At 50.0% G+C, this 20,055-nt stretch overlaps 1 protein-coding gene across 6 annotated transcripts in view; it reads right to left on the bottom strand.

Annotated features, from left to right (window-relative positions):
• Window positions 1–20,055, bottom strand: part of atp13a3 (ATPase 13A3) — a 53,592-nt gene that overhangs the window by 17,123 nt on the left and 16,414 nt on the right. For 3 of the 6 annotated variants that reach the window (XM_062977531.1, XM_062977529.1, XM_062977527.1), the window contains exons 2-16: window positions 18,698–18,796; window positions 16,738–16,911; window positions 14,819–15,007; window positions 13,621–13,691; window positions 12,476–12,556; window positions 10,969–11,038; window positions 9,943–10,077; window positions 9,244–9,316; window positions 8,684–8,815; window positions 8,412–8,591; window positions 8,162–8,319; window positions 6,824–7,012; window positions 4,908–4,969; window positions 4,598–4,748; window positions 1,602–1,718 (exon numbers count right to left, since the gene is read on the bottom strand). In XM_062977531.1, the coding sequence (XP_062833601.1) occupies window positions 1,602–1,718; window positions 4,598–4,748; window positions 4,908–4,969; window positions 6,824–7,012; window positions 8,162–8,319; window positions 8,412–8,591; window positions 8,684–8,815; window positions 9,244–9,316; window positions 9,943–10,077; window positions 10,969–11,038; window positions 12,476–12,556; window positions 13,621–13,691; window positions 14,819–15,007; window positions 16,738–16,911; window positions 18,698–18,745 (1,830 nt within the window). In that variant the 5' untranslated portion in view covers window positions 18,746–18,796. Of the gene's footprint in view, window positions 1–1,601; window positions 1,719–4,597; window positions 4,749–4,907; window positions 4,970–6,823; window positions 7,013–8,161; window positions 8,320–8,411; window positions 8,592–8,683; window positions 8,816–9,243; window positions 9,317–9,942; window positions 10,078–10,968; window positions 11,039–12,475; window positions 12,557–13,620; window positions 13,692–14,818; window positions 15,008–16,737; window positions 16,912–18,697; window positions 18,802–20,055 lie in introns of all 6 variants that reach the window. The other 3 variants (XM_062977530.1, XM_062977532.1, XM_062977528.1) reach the window with 2 other exon arrangements.

Below are 20,055 nucleotides of genomic sequence, written 5' to 3'. Positions count from 1 at the left end.
CCCCCAACAGACGCCCACACAGCACTTTGCACAAGAACACCTCCCCATGTGAGCCAGAATGGCGTTGTAGCCTCGGGTTGCGCAGGCTGAATGGGGACGGCACCCATGGCCTCGTGGCTCAGCCCCAAGAGCAAGAAGAAGCTCCTTCCCCGGGAACAGAAGGAGAACTCTCCAGGCCCCGAGGGCCACTGAGGGCCCCTCAGCCAGGCCACTGCCACCCTTTGTCCCAATGAAGTACGGCTCAGCCCCAAACCCAGCCGGCCCTTGACCTTGCAGTGGGTCCCTTTGCGCCCTAGGCCCATCTCACATTATGGCACCCTCTTCCTGGGGTCCTCTCAGCCAGATCTCTTTGCCCTCAGGGCTGAGAGAGTGTGACTTTCCAAGGCCAGAAAGTGCACTGCCGGGGCTGAGCTGAACCCGGAGTCCAGGTCCAGGACTGAAGCCACCACTCTCCAGTTTCCCAGCTGTTTCTTAGCTATTCAATAGCTTGCCTTTGCCTTCCTCTGAGGCTGAGAGAGTGGGACGCACAGAAGTTCCCCTGAGCCACAATCTGGACCCTGGTCTCCAACCCACGGCCCCTCGCTAGATCTCTTCCATAGGTTACACCTCTCGGCCCAGTGCTGTGGCTTCCCTTCATCTCTCTCTGGGGTTTCCTTTGCGCCCCTGCCGCTATGTGACACCATTGAACCTTTGGATCCACCCAAGACATGCTCTCCCAGGAAACGTGGGCTAAAAGGCCTTATATACTTGAATCTAATGCTCAACTTTTTTGGCTAAATGACCTTCCCACCCAAAATTAGGGTGCGCACTAGATTTGCATTATATGGTTATTTCAGTGCTAAGCCAAAGCAAAAGGAGAAGCTACCTCAGATGCTCCTCTTTGAGGGACCTCATCTCTCATTTAATGGCCATGGTTTAATGCTATGCAGTGCTGGGATTTGTAGTTTGGTGGGGCATCAGCATTATTTGGCAGCCCCCATGACCCCGAACTACAGCCCCCATGACCCAATGGCACTGAGACAGGGAAGTTAAATAAGTGCATTCATTCAATAGCATAGGAGCACCCATGGAATCCTAGAACCCTAGAGTTGGAAGAGACCCGGAGGGCCACCCAGCCCAGCCCCATTCTGCCAAGAAGCAGGCAAATTGCATTTAAAGCCAACCTCTGCTTCAAAGCCTCCAAAGAAGGAGCCTCTGCCACACTCCGGAGCAGAGAGTTCCACTGCTGAACAGCTCTCTCACACACACACAACGTCAGGAAGTTCTTCCTCATGTTCAGGTGGAACCTCCTTCCTTTTCCTGCAGTTTGAAGCTCTTGTTCCTTTGCGTCCTAGTCTCCAGGGCAGCAGAAAGGAAGCCTTTTCATTGCACCAAGAAACCCCAATGTTTATTTTCTACTGTAGAAAGCTTTGGTGTTCCAACACTTTTGGAATTATAAGCAGAAAACAACTGTAATGCGCACCTTTTTTGGCCCAATGATAACAAAATCACTTTTTGCTGCTGAGCATTACATTCACCAGCAAATACTTTTTTTGGTTTCAAGGTTGTGAAAATGAAGGTGCGCGTTAGATGCAATGGCAAGGTTGTGGGCTCCGACTTACCATCTCTGCGTCGGCCGCAGGCTTGGGCTCCTGGAGGAGCTGCTTGGGCGGCCGGACCACGGTGGGCATGATCTGGTTGTGGAGGGCGGTCTCCTCCTCCGTCGCTTCCTCCAGGATCTGCGGGAAAGGCGGGTGCGGGCAGAGCGTGAGTGGCGCATGGAAACCGGCCTGCGCTCCCCTCGGCCCCAGGACCAGCCCCACCAGCAGTGCCCCCCCCCCAAGGCTCCCGGGCCCTCCTTCTTCAGGAAGAGAGCAACGCAAACTTGCTTTGTATTATTTTGAAGTCTGTGCTCCAAAGTGGTTTATCATTTTTACTCTGAACTTTTTGCATGTTTCAGCTCTTAATATGTGAGATGCCCTGAATCCTGGTTGTAATGTACTGTACTGTATATACTCGAGTATAAGCCTAGTTTTTCAGCCCTTTTTTTAAGACTGAAAAAGCCCCCTCAGCTTAAAGTCGGGTGAGAATCATAGAATAGTAGAGTTGGAAGAGACCTCACGGGCCATCCAGTCCAACCCCCTGCCAAGAAGCCGGAGATCACGTTCAAAGCACCCCCGACAGATGGCCATCCAGCCTCTGCTTAAAAGCCTCCAAAGAAGGAGCCTCCACCACAGTCCGGGGCAGAGAGTTCCACTGCCAAACAGCCCTCACAGCGAGGAAGTTCTTCCTGATGTTCAGGTGGAATCTCCTTCCTTTCCTGTAGTTTGAAGCCATTGTTCCGCATCCTAGTCTGCAGGGCAGCAGAAAACAAGCCTGCCCCCTCCTCCCTATGACTTCCCTTCACGTATTTGTACATTTATTTATTTATTTGCAACATTTATACCTCGCCCTTCTCACCCGAGGGGACTCAGGGCGGCTTATCATGTCTCCTCTCAGCCTTCTTAGCCTGATTGGCTAAGAGGGTCCTGGTTGGCTTATATTTGGGTCAGTTTATACTCGAGAATATATGGCACATTGATTATTTTTCTCTATTACTATTGCTATTATTACATTTATTATTTTTCTGTGTTATTGTTGCTACTATTACATTTACTTTACTCTATTTTTATTATTATTAATAATTCATTTATTATTTCACTCTGATCTTATTATTATTATTATTGCATTCATTATTTTACTCTATTTATTATTACTTGTATTATTTATTATTACATGTATTATTTTACTCTATTATTATTAAAAGGATACATAAGCATATTTACATTGAAGAAGATGAGAATAATGATTTGATCAGAGTTGGACAGTCTTATCTTAAATTTGAGCTTTATGTAAATATTCAAAAACATTTAACCTACTGATGCCTCAATTAATGTAAATTTATTGGTCTCTATTTTTATTTCTGAATTTTACCACCCTTGGCTTATACTGGAGTCAATGTTTTCCCAGTTTTTTTGTGGTAAAATTAGGTGCCTCGGCTTATATTCGGGTCGGCTTATACTTCAATATATATGGTAAACAAAATGTAATGTAAACAAAGTCAATAAATAAAAAAATGTATTAACCGCAAACTGCAGGTTGAAACTGTGGAATTTGCAGCGGCAAGACTGCATGATGGCTGCCAGCTGGCTCTAAAGGGGTCTGGATAAATCCCAAGGTGCTTTGATGCCCTGTTCCTGAATGGCAGAGTGGGAATGGTGTTGATGATATTGGAGTTGATACGGAAGCTAGCCAGGTACAAAGGGAGGATAGCTCTTAGTTAGATAGCATGCAGACAGAGGCTGCTGCTAATGAGCTGTCTGGCCTTGACGAAACGGCATCTCTGGATAGAGCTGGCCGTTTGGAATTTTGGGTTCACAGGAGTGTCAGAATAGCAAACAAGAAAGAGGTCAGAGGCCAAAGAAATGTGTTCATGCTATGCAGGGAATATTAAAGGGTGTGCTGAGAGAAGTTTGAGTTAGAAGCAGCTCTTGTTTTCTCGGATTATCCTGCAGCTTTGTGTATTCAAGTTCATGGGACTATTTCATGTACTAATGGAACCTTGTTTTATGCCTAAGGGTTTCTTGGATTATCTATATAAAAGGGTAATGGAATTTCAGCCTAGGACAAAACAACAAAACTAGACATCCCAGAAACACTAAACTTGGCAGCACAACCCCTCATCCACGCCTCTAGGTTGATACAACAAAAAGAAAAGAAAAATAAAGTCCTAATTAGAGGGAGAGGAATAATTGTTTTTATCCAATTGCTGCCAGTTAGAAGGCTAAGCTCCACCCACTTGGTCTCCTAGCAACCCACTCAGCCCAGGGCCACTTCAATCAGGCCTCTTCCACACTGCCTATAAAATACAGATTATCTGATTTCAATTGGATTATATGGCAGTGTAGACTCAAGATGAGCACCAACCCCCAGACTCAGACACGACTGGACTTAATGTCAGGGAAAAACCTTTACCCTTGACCTTAACTACCACCAATTCCTCAATACTTTATTTCCCATACCACCAAACTTCGCCACAGTAACGCGTGGCCGGGCACAGCTCGTTCTTTATAGTCTTGGTTTGCAACAATCTTTTGGATCTTTTTAATCTTTTGCTTTTTAAGGACTATTTACTTCCTATTTCCTAATAAACTATAAAAGACTTCAATCTGTGTTCAGCCTGGTGTGTTCAGAAAGGTGAAACTACCTGAGGTGCAACACCCTGGAACTCTGTGTTGGAAGCTAAGAAGCATTCTCCTTTTAAACACAGGGCCATTGGGGAAGGGGGGAACCCTGTGGGGCTTGCCTGCTGTCTTTTTGGCACCTCTTTTTCCTAGAGCCCTCCCTCCAAACGTTTTGGACTTCAACTCCCACCATTCCCAACAGCCTCAGGCCCCTTCCTTTCTCCCCCCAGCCGCATAAGCGGCTGGGGGGAGAAAGGAAGGGGCCTGAGGCTGTTAGGAATGGTGGGAGTTGAAGTCCAAAACGAGGGCCCAAGTTGGTCCATGCCTGTGCTATAGTGACCGTCCATCCTTGCTCCGTGACCCCTCCTTCCCGCCTGGTGCCACTGGCCACTCACCCATCCGGTGGCTCCGAACATCTTGAGGTCGAGGGGGTCCCCCGAGAGCAGCCCCTCGATCTTGGTGAGGGAGTGGCAGGTGGCCATGCAGGCCACAAAGGGAGTCTTGACCAGGGCCTGGCTGCAGGGCTGCTCCTCCGGCGGAAGGAAACTGTGGGAGGAGGGAAAGTGGACGATGGAACACAACACCCAAGACCCTCTACAAGGCTAATTCCCTGCCATGTCATGTCCACTCTTCACAGGAAAGACCAATGGCCCCAGGTTGGAAAAGGGGGAAATGCACGTGTGGACCAAGTCTCCCGGGACTTACCTGGAGTTCTCCACCCGATGGATCCCCCAAAGGTCGAGCCCGTCTTCGGTCAGGGTTCCTGTCTGGTGATGGGGAGCAAGGAATGGAGTTCAAAAGCAAAAGCCTCAGTTTCTAGTTGCTTCACTGAGTTGTTTGTAGCATCCCAGGTGTGCCAACTTCCCAAGATGGAGAGCCGTGGAAAAATGCCCACCCTCCATTCTAGTGGAACGAGCTCATAAACGGAATTTAAAAGACCAGTTACAATAAAAGCAAACTGAACTCAGAAATCTCACAAATTACCTAGTTACTGACTGGCAGCGCATGGGGTGCAGACCCACAAGTAATAAGAACATCAGCCTTGGCCCTGTCTTTCTCAACTGCAGAGTATGCCTGTCCTGTTTGGCACAAGTCTGCCCATGCAAAGCAGGTGGACATAGCACTGAACGAAACATGCAGAATCATCACAGGATGCCTTAAACCGACACCTGTAGATAAACTCCACAAGTTAGCTGGCATTGCCCCTCCTGACGTGCGACGAGAAGTTGCTGCTAACGGTGAGAGAAAAAAGGTCGAACACTGTGAAAGCCACCCACTGCATGACTATCAGCCTCCTCCCACCAGACCCAAATCAAGGAAGGGCTTCATGAGAACCACCACTCCTCTTGATGTTCCTCCAGCAACAGCAAGGGTGTCCCTCTGGGTAGCTAAACCTGGCAATTCTAACTGGATGGCCCCCCATGAGGGTCTTCCTTCCTCCCGGGGCAAACCAAGAATGGGCAACTTGGAAGTCCCTGAACAGACTCAGAAGTGGAGTGGGCAGATCAAAAGGGAACCTGGCAAGATGGCACTACCTGGAGGAATCTTCCACCTTGTGTGACTGTGGAGCTGAACAAACAACTCCGCATATGTATGCTTGCCCACAATGCCCTGCCTCATGCACGGAGGAGGAGTTGTTTAAAGCTACGGACAATGCGGTTGCTGTTGCCCGCTTTTGGTCCAAAACTATTTAGTTGCCTGTGATTTCCTTTCCCCCCCCCCCATCATTTTGAAATGTATTTGTCGTACAATGCTTTTGACACGAAATAAATAACCTAGTTACTATTTCAGTAGAGTCTCACCTATCCAAGCTAAACGGGCCGGCAGAACCTTGGATAAGCAAATATCTTGGATAAGAAGGAGGGATTAAGGAAAAGCCTATTAAACATCAAATTAGGTTATGATTTTACAAACTGAGCACCAAAACATCATGTTAGACAACAAATTTGACATAAAAAGTAGCTCAATATGCAGTGATGTTATGTTGTAATTACTGTATTTACGAATTTAGCACCAAAATATCACGATATATTGAAAACATTGACTACAAAAATGCATTGGATAATCCAGAACCTTGGATTAGCGAATCTTGGATAAGTGAGACTCTACTGTATTATTATTATTATTATTATTATTATAACCCTGCTTTTTTCTGACATTAAAAGCATTTCAGGGAAATTAAAATCCACCAATTTACAAACTTTAAAAGAGAATTAAACAGCAATGCTACTAAAAACTAGCAGTTAATATCTATGAAACTGCTTAAAAACATATTTAAAGCTAAAATCACAGCACCGTCTGACTCGATCTTAAATACCTTCTTCTTAAAAGCCAGCTCAACATTTTAGAAAGAGTTTCCCTCCCTTCATCAGGGCTGCCCCTGCCCGCCTTCCATGCCCACCAGTGGCCTTAAGGGACCTTCAAGGGAGGGGGCATTTGACCCCCTGTCCATGGTCACCCTGAACTCTGCCCCCTGCTGCTTCCTGCATTGGGGAGGGCAGGGCAGTGGGCCAAACAGGCCACCCCAAGGCCCCCCTGCTGCCCACAAACTGGCCCCTCCCCAGATCGGGGGCCACGAGAGGCCCTCCCCCCGCCACAAAGAGAGGAGGAAGAGGGGGCACCTTGTCAAAGCAGACCAGGTTGAGCTGCCCGCAGATGTTGATCCTCTGGGGGCTGATGCAGAAGATGCCCACTCTCTTGAGCCTCCGCTGCGCGTAGACGATGCCCGCCGTCATGGCCGCAGGGAGCGCCGGAGGGACCGTGATGGTGATGATGTCCAGGGACTCGATGACGATGATCTCGGCCGGAACCTGCCCACACGCCAGGCACAGAGCTCAGGAGGGGTGCCGGGGCCCCCAGGAAGAAGGGGAAGGGGCCAAGCATGTCCCCCGCCCTCGCCAGCGGGTGTGGCTGCCCCCAACCCCAGCCAGGGGTCCCCAGAGAACTCCAGAGGCCGCAAATGGAGGGTGAATACTGACCCCCTAGGAGAGGGGCTGGAGGGCGGCAGCTGCTTCCACATAAAAAACTAGAACAACAAACATTTTGGAGGAAATTTCAGAGTCGCAAGAAGGCCCCTCCGGGGCTTGAACTGGCCCAGAATGCGGGAAAGACCTCCCACGCCCCCTAGCGGACACACGGGACCATCACGGGACCGTTTTCTATCATTCATTTTTGTGTTTGACCAAAAGTGGGAGAAAGGCTGTCAGGATCTGCTCTCAGGACCAGATTTCTGATGATCCCGAAAGTATAGGGATTCTGGAGAAAAAAAGGTTAGAGCTATGGGGCCTGGGGGGGGGGGGGGGGGGGAGGGGAGGGGGGGAGAGACATGAGCTGCAGGTCACCCTTTGCCCACCCTCTTCTAAACAGATCGCAGCCCCTCTCCATCCTAATCTGTGTAGCACTGAGAAAATAGAACTAGAGGTTCAGGAGCACCGGTGCCTTGCATTTTGTGCTTTCGGGAGGTCAACTGGACCCTCCGTGGATCCACTGCCCATTTCTCGTGGTGAGGGAGGGGGTCCCGAGCCCAAGGGAGTGAAAGGGCAAGCTACCCCTTCCCTGCAGGGCGACTGGCACCTGCTCTGAGGCCTCTGCCATGCTGTTCTCAGGCCAAGCCCAGCCCCAGCGCAAAGGCTGTGAGGAGGGGCAGTTGAAGGGGACCCCAAGGGCCACCCAGCCCAGCCCCCAGCCCCCTTCTGCCAGGAAGGAATGCACTACCCAAGCCCTCTTGACAGACAGCCATCCAGCCTCTGTTTCAAGACCTCCAGAGAAGGCTTCTTTACTGTCCGGCCAAAGAAGAAGGTTTGCACATCCCTCCCGGGCAGCTTCCCTGTCCCTCTGCACAGAGGCTGGATCCCAAGGGTCAGGAGAGGCCCCAAAGGGGAGGGCAAGCGGCAGTGGCCGCCTCCAGGGAACCTGTCAGCTGCAGGGCTTGAAGAGGAATGTGATTGGGGAACCCCTACCTGGTGAAGGATGCTGATGACCACCGTGTAGAGGAACCCCACCGCTGCCACTGCAACCAGGCAGAGCAGGAACATGTAGGCGTCGCGGTAGAGCTTGAAGTCCATGGGCTTTGGGTACAAGATGGAGCGGATGAGCTGCCCTTTGGAAGTGCTGAAGCCTGGAGAGCAAGGAGGGGAGTTCAGGTGCTGAGGGAGGGGAGCGGGAGGGGAGTGGCTCCCCTGCAGCCACAATGCCTCCGCACAGATTTACCCGTCCGGACAACGACGGCCCTCACGACCTCCCCAGAGTAGAAGCGGGTCTGGATGACGGTGGTGCCGCAGAAGAGCGTGTGCCGGCGGTGCCCTTCGGGGCTGTACACTTCATCCGTCGCGGCCCGAGGGTCGTCCGAGGGGTTGGGCAGGTTGATCTTGGTGACCGGAACACTTTCGCCTGAAGGAAGGAAGGAAGGTCGGTCGGTCACTCCCGGTCACGAGGCCCACGCCACTGGCTCGGACATCCAAGGGGAGTCGCCATTCCCTCACCAGTCAGCATGCTCTCGTTGACGATGCACGTCCCGCTGACCAGGACCGCATCGCAGGGCATGACCATCCCGTTCAGAGGGACCACGATGACGTCGCCAGGCACAAGGTCCGTGGAAAGGATCTCTTCCACACCTGGAGGGCAGAACCAGGTATTCAAATATGGAAAATGACCCACACAGATGACACGACTTTTTAAAAAAACCAGTTTGAGCACAGAACAGAAGTCTGGAGGGCCTTGTGGGGCCTCACGGCCAGAGTTAGCCGAGTGCCCCAAACCCACAGGGACTGCTGTTCTGGGGTCTGAGAGGAGGCAGGGAGGCCCACGTGTCCTGACGCTGGTGTCTGTGCATTCTCATGTGCAGTGCCTGGTTCATGCCCACGTATCCTCTCAGAAAGAGACTGGTCAGTCTTCCCAATGCAGCGTGCGGAAGGGGCCAGAGGGTGTCCCTTTCCTGGGAGGGACTGCAATTTCCAAAGGACTCCATACAGACGCCCCCAAGGGCCCACTTTCCCTCCGGATGAACCCCCACCGCTCCCACCCCTCGCTGCCCCTCGCTCACCTTGACTGGCTCTGCTGACCGACACTCGGATGATGCTGTGCGCAGCCACCATGTCATGGAGCATCCGGTATTGCTGAGGGAAGGGCAGAGGGAAGGAGAAGGAAAGAGACGCACTTGACCAGCCAGATCGGCACAAGAGGTCACTGACCACTAGCCACCCCTGCCCCGCAGAGCTCTCTGGAACAACGTTCAGGACAAAGGCACTCTTTCTCAGGTGGTTGGGAGGGAGTCACCCTCCTCCCACGGAGCAAAGCCTCCCCTTGGGGATGTGATGCTGAGGGGGGAGCGGTGCCAGGCATGCCTCTGGGGGGTTGTCCGTCTTGCTCTTTGTCAGCCCCACCTCTGACTCCAGACCAGAACTGGAAGCAGGACTCTTTCTGGGTGACACCTCCCCCCAAGCAGCAGGGATGGTGGCCTTGTGAATGGTAGGCCCTTGCCGCACTCTGATCCCACTACAGGCTGGCACTCAGGGGCAGGGGCAGCCAGAATCAAGATGCCAAGGGTGCCTTTTAGGATCCTGGGCGTGTGCCTCAGCTTCCTCCCGTGGGAGGGGCTTAAGGGATGTCACTCTAAGGACAAGGGGTGGGGAAGACAGACCCCACCTGCCGCCCATGAGAGAGGCAAAGGCAAGGTGGCACCTGTGGGGGAGAGGGAGGAGACGAAGGGGGAACGAGGCCCGGAGCTGCACCCACGACCTACCTTCCGGATGGTGTACAGGGAGCTCACCACGGATATCAGAGACATGACCACAATGGCGGCTGCGTAGTAGTAATATTCATCCGTGCTCCACAAGATCACACTGAACAGCTGGAAAATGTAAAAAGGATTGAGAACCTGGGGGGCGGACGGAGGGGGAGGGGGGCAGGAGAGAGAGAGAAAGACAAAACCGGTCAGGAGATGGACCTTCCGACGGAGGGCGCGCCGGCTCCCCCCCCTCCCTTTGCAGCACCCGGGGGGGGGGGGCGAGGCCTGAGAGAGCGCCTCGGGCAGCAGCCCGTGAGGGTCCTCCCGTGGGGGAAGCAGCAGACCCACCAAAGCCGCCCCAGAGCGCCCCCCCCCCCGCCTTGCTGCTGCCTTCTGGAGGAGCCCCGCTGCAACGCCCAGCAGCCCACATTCAAGTGGCTAAAACCCACGCATTTCTCATTTCTGTGGCGCAGGCTGGAGAGCAAGCCAGCTGCAATGAATCACTCTGACCAGGAGGTCATGAGTTCGAGGCCCGCTCGGAGCCTATGTTTGTCTTGTCTTTGTTCTATGTTAAGGCATTTAATGTTTGCCTATATGTGTAATGTGATCCGCCCTGAGTCCCCTTCGGGGTGAGAAAGAAGGGCGGAATATAAATGCTGTAAATAAATAAATAAGTAAATAGATAAATGTACACACAGCTTTTCACAATGAGTTAGTTTACAAACAACAGCCACAACCCTTAACAAAAAAACACTACCAAAAACTGGAAAACAATTAAAAGTAGCCAGCAGGGAAATCATGCAAAGGGGAAATATTGCTGTGCCAAAAGGGCCCCCGGGGCGCAAAGCGGGAAAGGCAGCGGAATCCCTCCAAAGCCCCCCGCTGCCTTGCGCTGCGCTGCTCACACCCCTCCCTCAGATCCCAGGCCGGAGCACAGCCAGCCCTCTTCGCAAGCAGCAGAGCCCAGGCCCCAAGCGCCAAAGGCCCCCCCTCCCTATTCGCACTCCCACTCTCTCTCACACGCAAATAAAAGGTCCTTACCTCTTTAATCAAAAGTTTAAAAATGGAAGGCACTTTCACGGCAATTTCATTTACTCCATAGAACAATTTTCTGTATCAAAAGGTGATGAAAACAAAAGCATTTACATGTTGTTTGCCGGCTCTGAGCTACGACTACCTTCCTGCTGAGGGACAAGCAAAGCCAAGCCGTAACAAGGAGCCTGAGGAGGAGGGTGGCAGGGAAGCGGGGGGGGGAGATGGCCAGGACCCCCACCACTCCCCCTGCAGACCCCTCCCCACGGCCACACTCCAAGGAGCCCAGGATCCCGGAGATGGAAGGGGCCGCAAGGGCCGTGCACCCTGCCCACCCCCCTGAGAACTCATAAGCTCTATCTCCAGGGTCTCTGGTGAGGGTGGCCTTCATCCCGAGGGAGGAATCCAGGTGAGAGAACCAGAGAAGGACATCAACCCAAAAAACCTGGGCTGGCTTATCCATAGGTCAAGAAGAAAAGGCAGGAGCGAAGCCTCTGGGGATTACAGCCACAGGCATTGGGGTCTCAATTATGGATTGTGATGCACCCTTGGATAAGGCGAGGGTCATTCCTCAGAGGGAAGCACCAATGTTGACCCAAAGGCCAGCTGTCCCCGGCTGCCGCCACTTTTTCCCACCCAGGACATTAAAAGGCTTGTTGTGACTCTCCAAATGGGTCAGAATCCCTTTGAGGTTCCGGCAGGATGGGCTACGCTTGCGCTCCACTCAAGGAAAGGGTCCCTGTATTGGTAAGCTTTAAGGCACAGAACTAACATCGACCCCTGGAGAAACCGACCCAGGATTTTTGGGTTGATTCTTCAAACTAAATGACTAGATTTGTGCTTGAGGATACAGAGCACACAGGCAGAAGGCAGGTGAATGTGGAGAGCCCTCTTGGAGCAGGATTCTGCCACCGCCACGTGTTAGAAAGGGTGGCTGGGGGCTTTGGCCGCTTCCAGGAGGAAGAGCAGCACCAGTATCTTTAATTACAAAAATATGAGTCAAGCACTGAAAGGATTAAATGGATGCAATGACTCAGCAAAAGCTGCAGTTCAGTATAAGCAGGTGTTCCTGTTAGTATGCCCTAGTGTGTGAGTAGGCCTCAATGAGTGCGAGTAGGCCTCAATCAGTGTTAGTAGGCTCCAATGTGAGGAGACCCAGTGTGAGAATCTTCAGTGTGAAGGCTGCTGTGTGTAAAGCTCCTGTGTAAGTTCGTTGTGAGAGGAGGCTCTGTGAGAGCAAAGCTGTTTATCTGCATGAGAAAGAAGCCCAGCGTGGAAGCAAAGAAGGAAGTATAAAGAACTTCCTTGTAAATAGTGCAACCATATTATTTTGCTACAAAGAAAAGCCTCCAAAGAAAGAGCTGGCATTGGTCTGTATGTTTTTGTTCTTTCTATCACTTTGGGCTACTGGCGCTGGGTCACGCTGCTGCTAATAAGTTACTCTGCTATACATTCATGGGGAGGGTCTTTTGTTAATAAGCCCATGAGCTCAACATGTCCCCCCCAAATGACCTACCTGTAATCCTGCATCCCCTTGGTCAGCCCTCTGCTGTGCTCCTTATGGATGGACGAACAGAAAGTGGACTCATCCAAGCCCCTGAGGGAGGGAGGGAGGGAGGGAGCATATTAGAGGAAACACGCCTCAGAAGAGAAGGCTCCATTCCTTTGCCTTTGCCTTTGAGGTAAGGAACAGCAGGCTTCCTTGGGTCTTCACGCTCCGTGTTGGAATACAATATTATACTACTAATAATACAATGTAATAATATTAATTATCTACATATATAAAAGAGTGATGGCATCAGGGCAGCGGACAAAACAACAAAACTACAGGCCCCCCAACCTCGAAATTTGACAACACAACCCATCATTCACGGCTCTAGGTTGATACAACAAAAAGAAAAGAAAAATAAAGTCCTAATTACAGGGAGAGGAATAATAGTTTTTATCCAATTGCTGCCAGTTAGAAGGCTAAGCTCCGCCCACTTGGTCTCCTAGCAACCTACTCAGCCCAGGGGACAGGCACAGTTAGGCCTCACTTAGGCCTCTTCCACAGATTATCAGATTTTAACTGGATTATATGGCAGTGTAGACTCAAGGCCCTTCCACACAGCTATATAACCCATTTAGAATCTTATATTATCTGCTTTGAACTGGATTATCTTGACTCCACACTGCCATATAATCCACTTCAGTGTGCATACTAAACATAAAAACAACCATACAACAGACATTCAGTACCACCACTACCTCAACCATTTCTCACCAACACCACCAGACAACGCCACAGTAACGCGTGGCCGGGCACAGTTAGTATATTATATATTAAATGTAAAATTACTAATAATATTGCCATATAATGATATAGTACAATATAGTAATTTAATGCTTATATTGTGCTATGCTAATAATATATTGTATGTTCATTTGATTTGTAAGCTGCTCTGAGTCCCCTTCGGGGTGAGAAGAGTGGGATATAAATGTAGTAAATAAATAAATAGTAGTAAATAAATGTCTATTTCACTTGCTATACCAGACAGCTGCTCCTGCGACTAGGCAGCCCCCCCCCCCTCAACTCTACGAGCCCCTCAAACTCAGGAAGAGAAACAAAAGGCAGGGCATCCATTTCTTCCTTTAAATTCCAATTTGGTACCAAGTGCTTACTTTATGGGGCCAAAGTTCTGGGCCGCATCATTCCAGAAATACTTCATGCTGTGGTGGGTGAAGCACCGGATCTGTGAAGGCACACAAACACACAAGCAATTAGATCACGGCCAAACGTGTCCCATGGCTGGTGTTCTTGGTAAATCCACGCCAAGCTGCTGGGGTTTGTGAGAAAGGGCATGCAGCCTCATTGCCGCTCTGCCCTGGAAACAGCAAGCCTGGTTGCCTGACCAGAGGCCAGTCCCTCAATGCAGTTCAGCCCAGACGGAGACTGGAGGAGCATCACTCCCCCATTATAACATTATAATAATTATAATATATTGTATATACATATAATATTGATATTATAATACTGTAATACGATATAATACTAATAACACATTAAATATTAATTATATATTATATTTTACATGTAATATTACTAATAGTATTACCATATAATGATATAGTACAATATAGTAATTTATTGCCAGTATTGTACTATGCTAATACAGTAGAGTCTCACTTATCCAACATAAACGGGCCGGCAGAACGCTGGATAAGCGAATATGTTGGATAATAAGGAGACATTAAGGAAAAGCCTATTAAACATCAAATTAGGTTATGATTTTACAAATTAAGCACCAAAACATCATGTTAGACAACAAATTTGACAGAAAAAGTAGTTCAATACGCAGTAATGCTATGTAGTAATTACTGTTTTTACGAATTTAGCACCAAAATATCACGACGTATTGAAAACATTGACCACAAAAATGCGTTGGATAATCCAGAACGTTGGATAAGCGAGTGTTGGATAAGTGAGACTCTACTGTAATATAATATTGTATGTAAATTTAATTTGTAAGCCGCTCTGAGTCCCCTTCGGGGTGAGAAGGGCGGCATATAAATGTAGCAAATAAATAAAGGGCTTTATAATAATAATAACTTTATTTTTGTACTCTGTCTCCATCTCCCCGAAGGGACTCCCAGCGGTTTGTATGTGGCACAAAGTGCTAAAAACAATGCATAAAATAAACACACAGCACAATACAAAATGAATCCACTAGTATATACAACTTTAACCCACGGGGTCTGTCATGAAGGCTTGGTTTCCACTTTGGCCTCTATGGGAGAAGGCACCCCAAAATTATTGGGGGGGAGGGTCTTTTCCCCATAACAAGCCCCACTTCCTTTCCCCTGGGCCCCCCACCGGTACCTCCTGCAGGTGGGCCTTGGGGCCGCTGCTGCCCAGGTCGGTCCTGCTCTCGTCGGAGGGAGTGACGTACAGGTGTTCGCTGCAGCCGTTGGCCACCTTCTCCGGCGCGTATTTTGGGGTCTGCAGTGGATGGAGCCCCAAAGAGAGCACGGTGCGCACCTTCGCGCAAAACCATGTCTGGAACTCATCCTTAGGGGAGAGGGAGGAGTTTCAGAAATGGGCCCCCACATCCTCAGGTAAAGCAGAAATTGGCAAACATTGTGGGATGTACCTGTATTTAGAGCAGGCATGGGCCAACTTAGGCCCTCCCTCTCTCCAGGGGTTTTGGACTTCAACTCCCACCATTCCTCACAGCCTCAGGCCCCTTCCTTTTGCCCCTCAGCCGCTTAAGCGGCTGAGGGGCAAAAGGAAAGGGCCTGAGGCTGTGAGGAATGGTGGGAGTTGAAGTCCAAAACTCCCGGAGGTAGGGCCAAAGTTGGCCCATGCCTGATCTAGAGCAATAAGAAAGAGAGGGGACCCTCAGACACAGAGATGAAGAGTCAACATTCGGGCCTCTTCTGCCCAAGTTAGGTCACTTGGTGTTGTCGAAGGTTTTCGTGGTCAGAATCACTCGGCTGCTGTGAGTTTTTTGGGTTGTGTGACCATGTTCCAGCAGTAAAACGTCAGGAGACAATGCTGCTGGAACATGGCCATAAAGCCCGGAAAACTCACAGCAACCCACTTCGGTCACTTTCTTTGGTCTATCTACTTTTTTAAATCAGATATGCTATTATCACCTGCAAAAGTAAAATTAAGCTCTTACCATATGCTTATCTATAGCTCTGGCTATGCTGAGTTCTAATCTGCTACAGATACCAAATAATAATAACAACAATAATAATAATAAATATAATAATATATTAATATATTAATAATAATAATAATAATAATAATAATAACAATAATATAATCCTGCTGGGATCTGCGCGCATCTTCCGAAAATACATCACACAGTCCTAGACACTTGGGAAGTGTTCGACTTGTGATTTTGTGATATGAAATCCAGCATATCTATCTTGTTTGCTGTGTCATAATAAAATAATAATAATAATAATAATAATAATAATAAATTAATAAAAAATCCAGCATATCTATCTTGTTTGCTGTGTCATACAATAAAATAATAATAATTAAATAATAATAATAATAATAATAATAATAATAATAATAATAATAATAATTAATTATGATAATTACGATCTGCCAACTGCAAAACGCTACCCTACTGGGATCTGCACGCATCATCCGAAAATACATCACACAGTCCTAGACACTTGGGAAGTCTTCAACTTGTTATTTTGTGAAATAAAATCCAGCGTATCTATCTTGTTTGCTGTGTCATACAACAACAACAACAACAATTATTATTATTATTATTATTATTATTATTTTTGTATGCCGCCTCCATCTCCCCAATGGGGACTCGGAGTGGCTCACACGGGGGCAAGCCCAATACAATAATATAATGTCATAAAAACAACAGTTAAGACATCAAAGAATGCATTTAAAAAAGCAAATTAACAAGTCATGATTTAAAATAGACATAATTAAAATATTAAACAATCATCCGAGGCGTTAAAAGGTCCAATATAGGACCACAGTCTGGGCGACAGTCAAACTGATGAAGGGAGTGTCTATTACAGAACAGAACATCCATCAAATAGACACGACAAGCAGGGAAGATAAATCTGAACGGAAATCAAACTATAAAGTGACAGGGCAAGTTTTAATGTGGATATGGGCCAGGTTATAACGGACTTGTCTACCCAAATGTTTCTAAACTCATAACACTGGTCTTTCAGGAACTGTGCTGGTGTGGATCTGCTGATTGAGACGCTTGACCCGCCCTCCCCCAGCCCCCCTTTGTCCCCAGAGCTCACCGTGGTCCTGAGGAGCACCACCTGGCAGCCTCGGAGTGGGGCCCTCCTGCACGTGGCCTTCACGCGCCACTCGGGCATCCAGTAGAGCAGCAGCAGCAGGAAGCCCCCCGTCAGCACCATCCCCAGCGCCACCAGCGCCAGCCTCCACCGGCAGAAGCTGTAGCCACAGAGTTTCTGCAGGAAAGAAGGTCAGTCAGGGAGGGGCGCCATGGCACCTTTGACAGGGCACCCTGGAACCAGCTTCATCGTCATCATCATCACCACCACCACCCACCTCCCCTCAAAGCAGGGTACAACTCTGGTAACCCCCATAGATAAAAAGAAGACTATTCAAAAACACACCTTTAAAAAAGACACACATTAGCCGCCCTGAGTCCCCTGATGGGTGAGAAGGGTGGGGTAGAAGTGATGTAATAAATAAATAAATAAATAAAACACATTAAAAACCATTTGTACCAATATGATGTATGTTTTAAATGCAGAGGTGGAAACTGACAGGTCAGGACAAGTCTTGAACTATTTTTTATTTCTCAGAGCCCAAACAGAGCAGGCATCGCAAAGGTTGTTGCATGCTTTCCAAACCAGAAGACAAATTCAGTCCCATTGATGTGTCAAGAGAGAGTGGCTCTGGGGTGGGCAAAGCAGCAAATTCCAGAGCCATGGCTCTGGCGAGAGGGGAGAAGGCCCGTATGGGTCTCTGTGGCTGTGGATCCCAACCGAGGTCCCAAAGACCCAGATGACGGGAGAGATGGAGGCATCCCCCTTTGTCACCTTTACAAAGCAATCGGCCCCTCCACCAGGATCACACTCCAGAACCCAGTTGCAGGATGGCCTGTCCATTCAGGAAGCACCTGACAATTTGGCCTTTCCTGGCAATCTGCACCCAACACCAGTTAAATATCTAAATGACAAACGAGGAAAACAAGAGTGTAGATCTGGCAGGGAAGCAGCCAAGCTTCAGGACCATGGCTGGTGTATTGACCAGCACTTGTAGCACGGCATCAAGGAAGCGGACGCAGCGGGGGTCCAGCCTGACAGGAAGGGCGGAAGGAACACGGAGCAGGTGCCGGGGCAGATGCGGATCACTGTCCTCGTGCCAGCTCCAGTGGCAACCAGGGCCACATCACAATGAAAGACAGCCACTGCCACCACCTCCAGAGCAACAGGGAGGGCTCAGCCTGACCCTGAGAGAGCAACGCGTTGGGGGACCCTCTCTGGGCAGAGAGCACAAGAGCCGCATGAAGGGAAGATTTGTGCACTGATTTGTGCAGCGCAGCTGTCCTGCTTGCCCTTCCTGCCTCCTTGCACCCTGTGGATGTGCCCTCCCCCCCCCCCCCCCACAGGGTCATTATGAGCCCCTTCTCTCTGCGTTTTGCCTATTCCATGTTTAGGACCCATCCAACCCACAGCCATCCCCACCTCTCTCTGGAAGCTAACTGGACGACCTCATCAGGCGGAGACTCCCTGCACTCTTCCCGCTGCTTGCCCCCGGATCTGCACATAGCAAGACAGAAGAAGGCCCCTCTTTTCACCCACTCTCTCCTGAACATGCATGACGGTGTCCCACCACCTTCAGGCACGCTTTTCCAGAGATGCCCCAAATATTTTCCGCTGCTTTCCTTTGCTGCCTCCCCAACAGATTAGCATTTCAAGTGCTTCTCCACATGATGAGCTTGTGCAATCCGCTGCCAGAGGGGAGGCCACTGCTGCTCAGATGGAGCTCTGAACACGGGACTGGACAACAACACGGAGAAGGGCCCACGCGGCTGCGCTGCAGGGAGGCCAGGCCCTCAGGCCTGAGAGCGGACACAGGCCCCTGGCCTCGGCTTGGCCCTCCGGCCTGCGTTTGATTAGAGCGGCGTCATGAGGGCTTGGCCCTGCTGTCCCTCCCTGCTTGACCACTTCCTGCGGGAGACGCTTTCCCAGGATAATGGGGGGGGGGAGATCACAGAGCAATTACCATCTCGTCCTCCTCGCCTTTGTTGATGACCTTCTCCTCGTTCTCCATCTTCCGTGGGGCAAAGCAGGCCGTGTCCCGGGCGTCAGACACAGCAGGGTCCTGCACTGGAGACAAGAGGGGAGACGGAGCCCTAAGACACGCTTTGCACATAGACAGCCAGCCCATTTGTCTTCCCACGTTGCCCTGGAGTGTCACTGCATCCCCAAACCCAATGTGCATAAAATGATCCTAAATGTCAGCTTCAGTGCCGGTTGCCACCAGCAAAGTTCCAGTGTTCAAGAGGCGGCTGGTTTGACAAGTAAAATCTGCATTAAAATGGTCTTACACAGAAGGACTGGGGGCTCTTATACCGGCTGCTGGGTGCCTTCAAGTCATGTCCAACTTACGGCAGCCGCAAAGCGAACCCATCACAGTGTCTTCCTTGTGTTAGCCTTCCTCTGGGGCTGAGAGTGTGACCTGCCCAAGGACCCCCAATATACTCCCATGACCTAGCGAGGATTTTAGCCCTGCTCCCCAGTCACAGCCCACCGTTCAAACTGCTCTGCAGCTCTGGCCCTCTTAAGGCAAGCCCATCGCCTGGTTTTCTTGGGGTTGTTCTGGGGCTGAGAGAGTGTGACCTGCCCAAGGCCACCCAGTGGGCTTCCACAGCTGAGCAGGCCTCTGAATCCTGGCCTCCAGGCTCAGGTCAAAGTCCAAGAATGTTTAAAAAACAGAAACACCGAGAAAGGCATTTCCACACTGGGAGCTCATGCACATTCTCAACAAGGCAAACCAGGGCAAACTTCTTTTTAATGGCTAACGAGGATCCGTGAGCTCACTAAGGTGGACAATCTGGGCGTGCCGATGGAGGAGAAGTCCTTGGCCAACCTCAAGGAAGGTTGGGGTGTGCGCATCACCTCTTCACAACCGCAGTGGAGCACATCCGAGAGGCCTCTCCAACCTTGTGGGTGTTTTGGACTCCTGACCATGGCACAAGCCAGCCATGGGGGCTTCTGGGGGCTGGAGGCCCCAACACCTGGAGGGCCGCAGGCTGAAGGGGTCCAGCTCTGGGGAATGCTATTAAAAGTGGGAAGGGTGGTGGCTATATGGTATTATCTGCAGGGAGGAGGATAATAAGGGGCAAAAGTCCACAGGCAAGGAGTGTTCGCTTGGTAGAACTGTCCCCGCAGTTATGCATTTGTAGATTAGGACGTGCATGTCAACGTAGCTGTGTGTGCTTGCATGACTGACTTTTGTAGTATGTTGTAGGACAATGATGGGCAACCTTTTGCGCTTGGTGTGTCAAAATTCACCAAAAAACCTAGCATGACTTGGGTGGTGTGTCACTTCGAGAAAAAAACCATAATTTCACAATATGT

The sequence above is a fragment of the Anolis carolinensis genome, chromosome 3, assembly GCF_035594765.1.
Source record: "Anolis carolinensis isolate JA03-04 chromosome 3, rAnoCar3.1.pri, whole genome shotgun sequence".
In the NCBI taxonomy this organism is placed as follows: Eukaryota; Metazoa; Chordata; class Lepidosauria; order Squamata; family Dactyloidae; genus Anolis; species Anolis carolinensis.
Note: the sequence above shows the minus strand (reverse complement) of the source record. Positions and strands in the feature narration are given on the sequence as shown.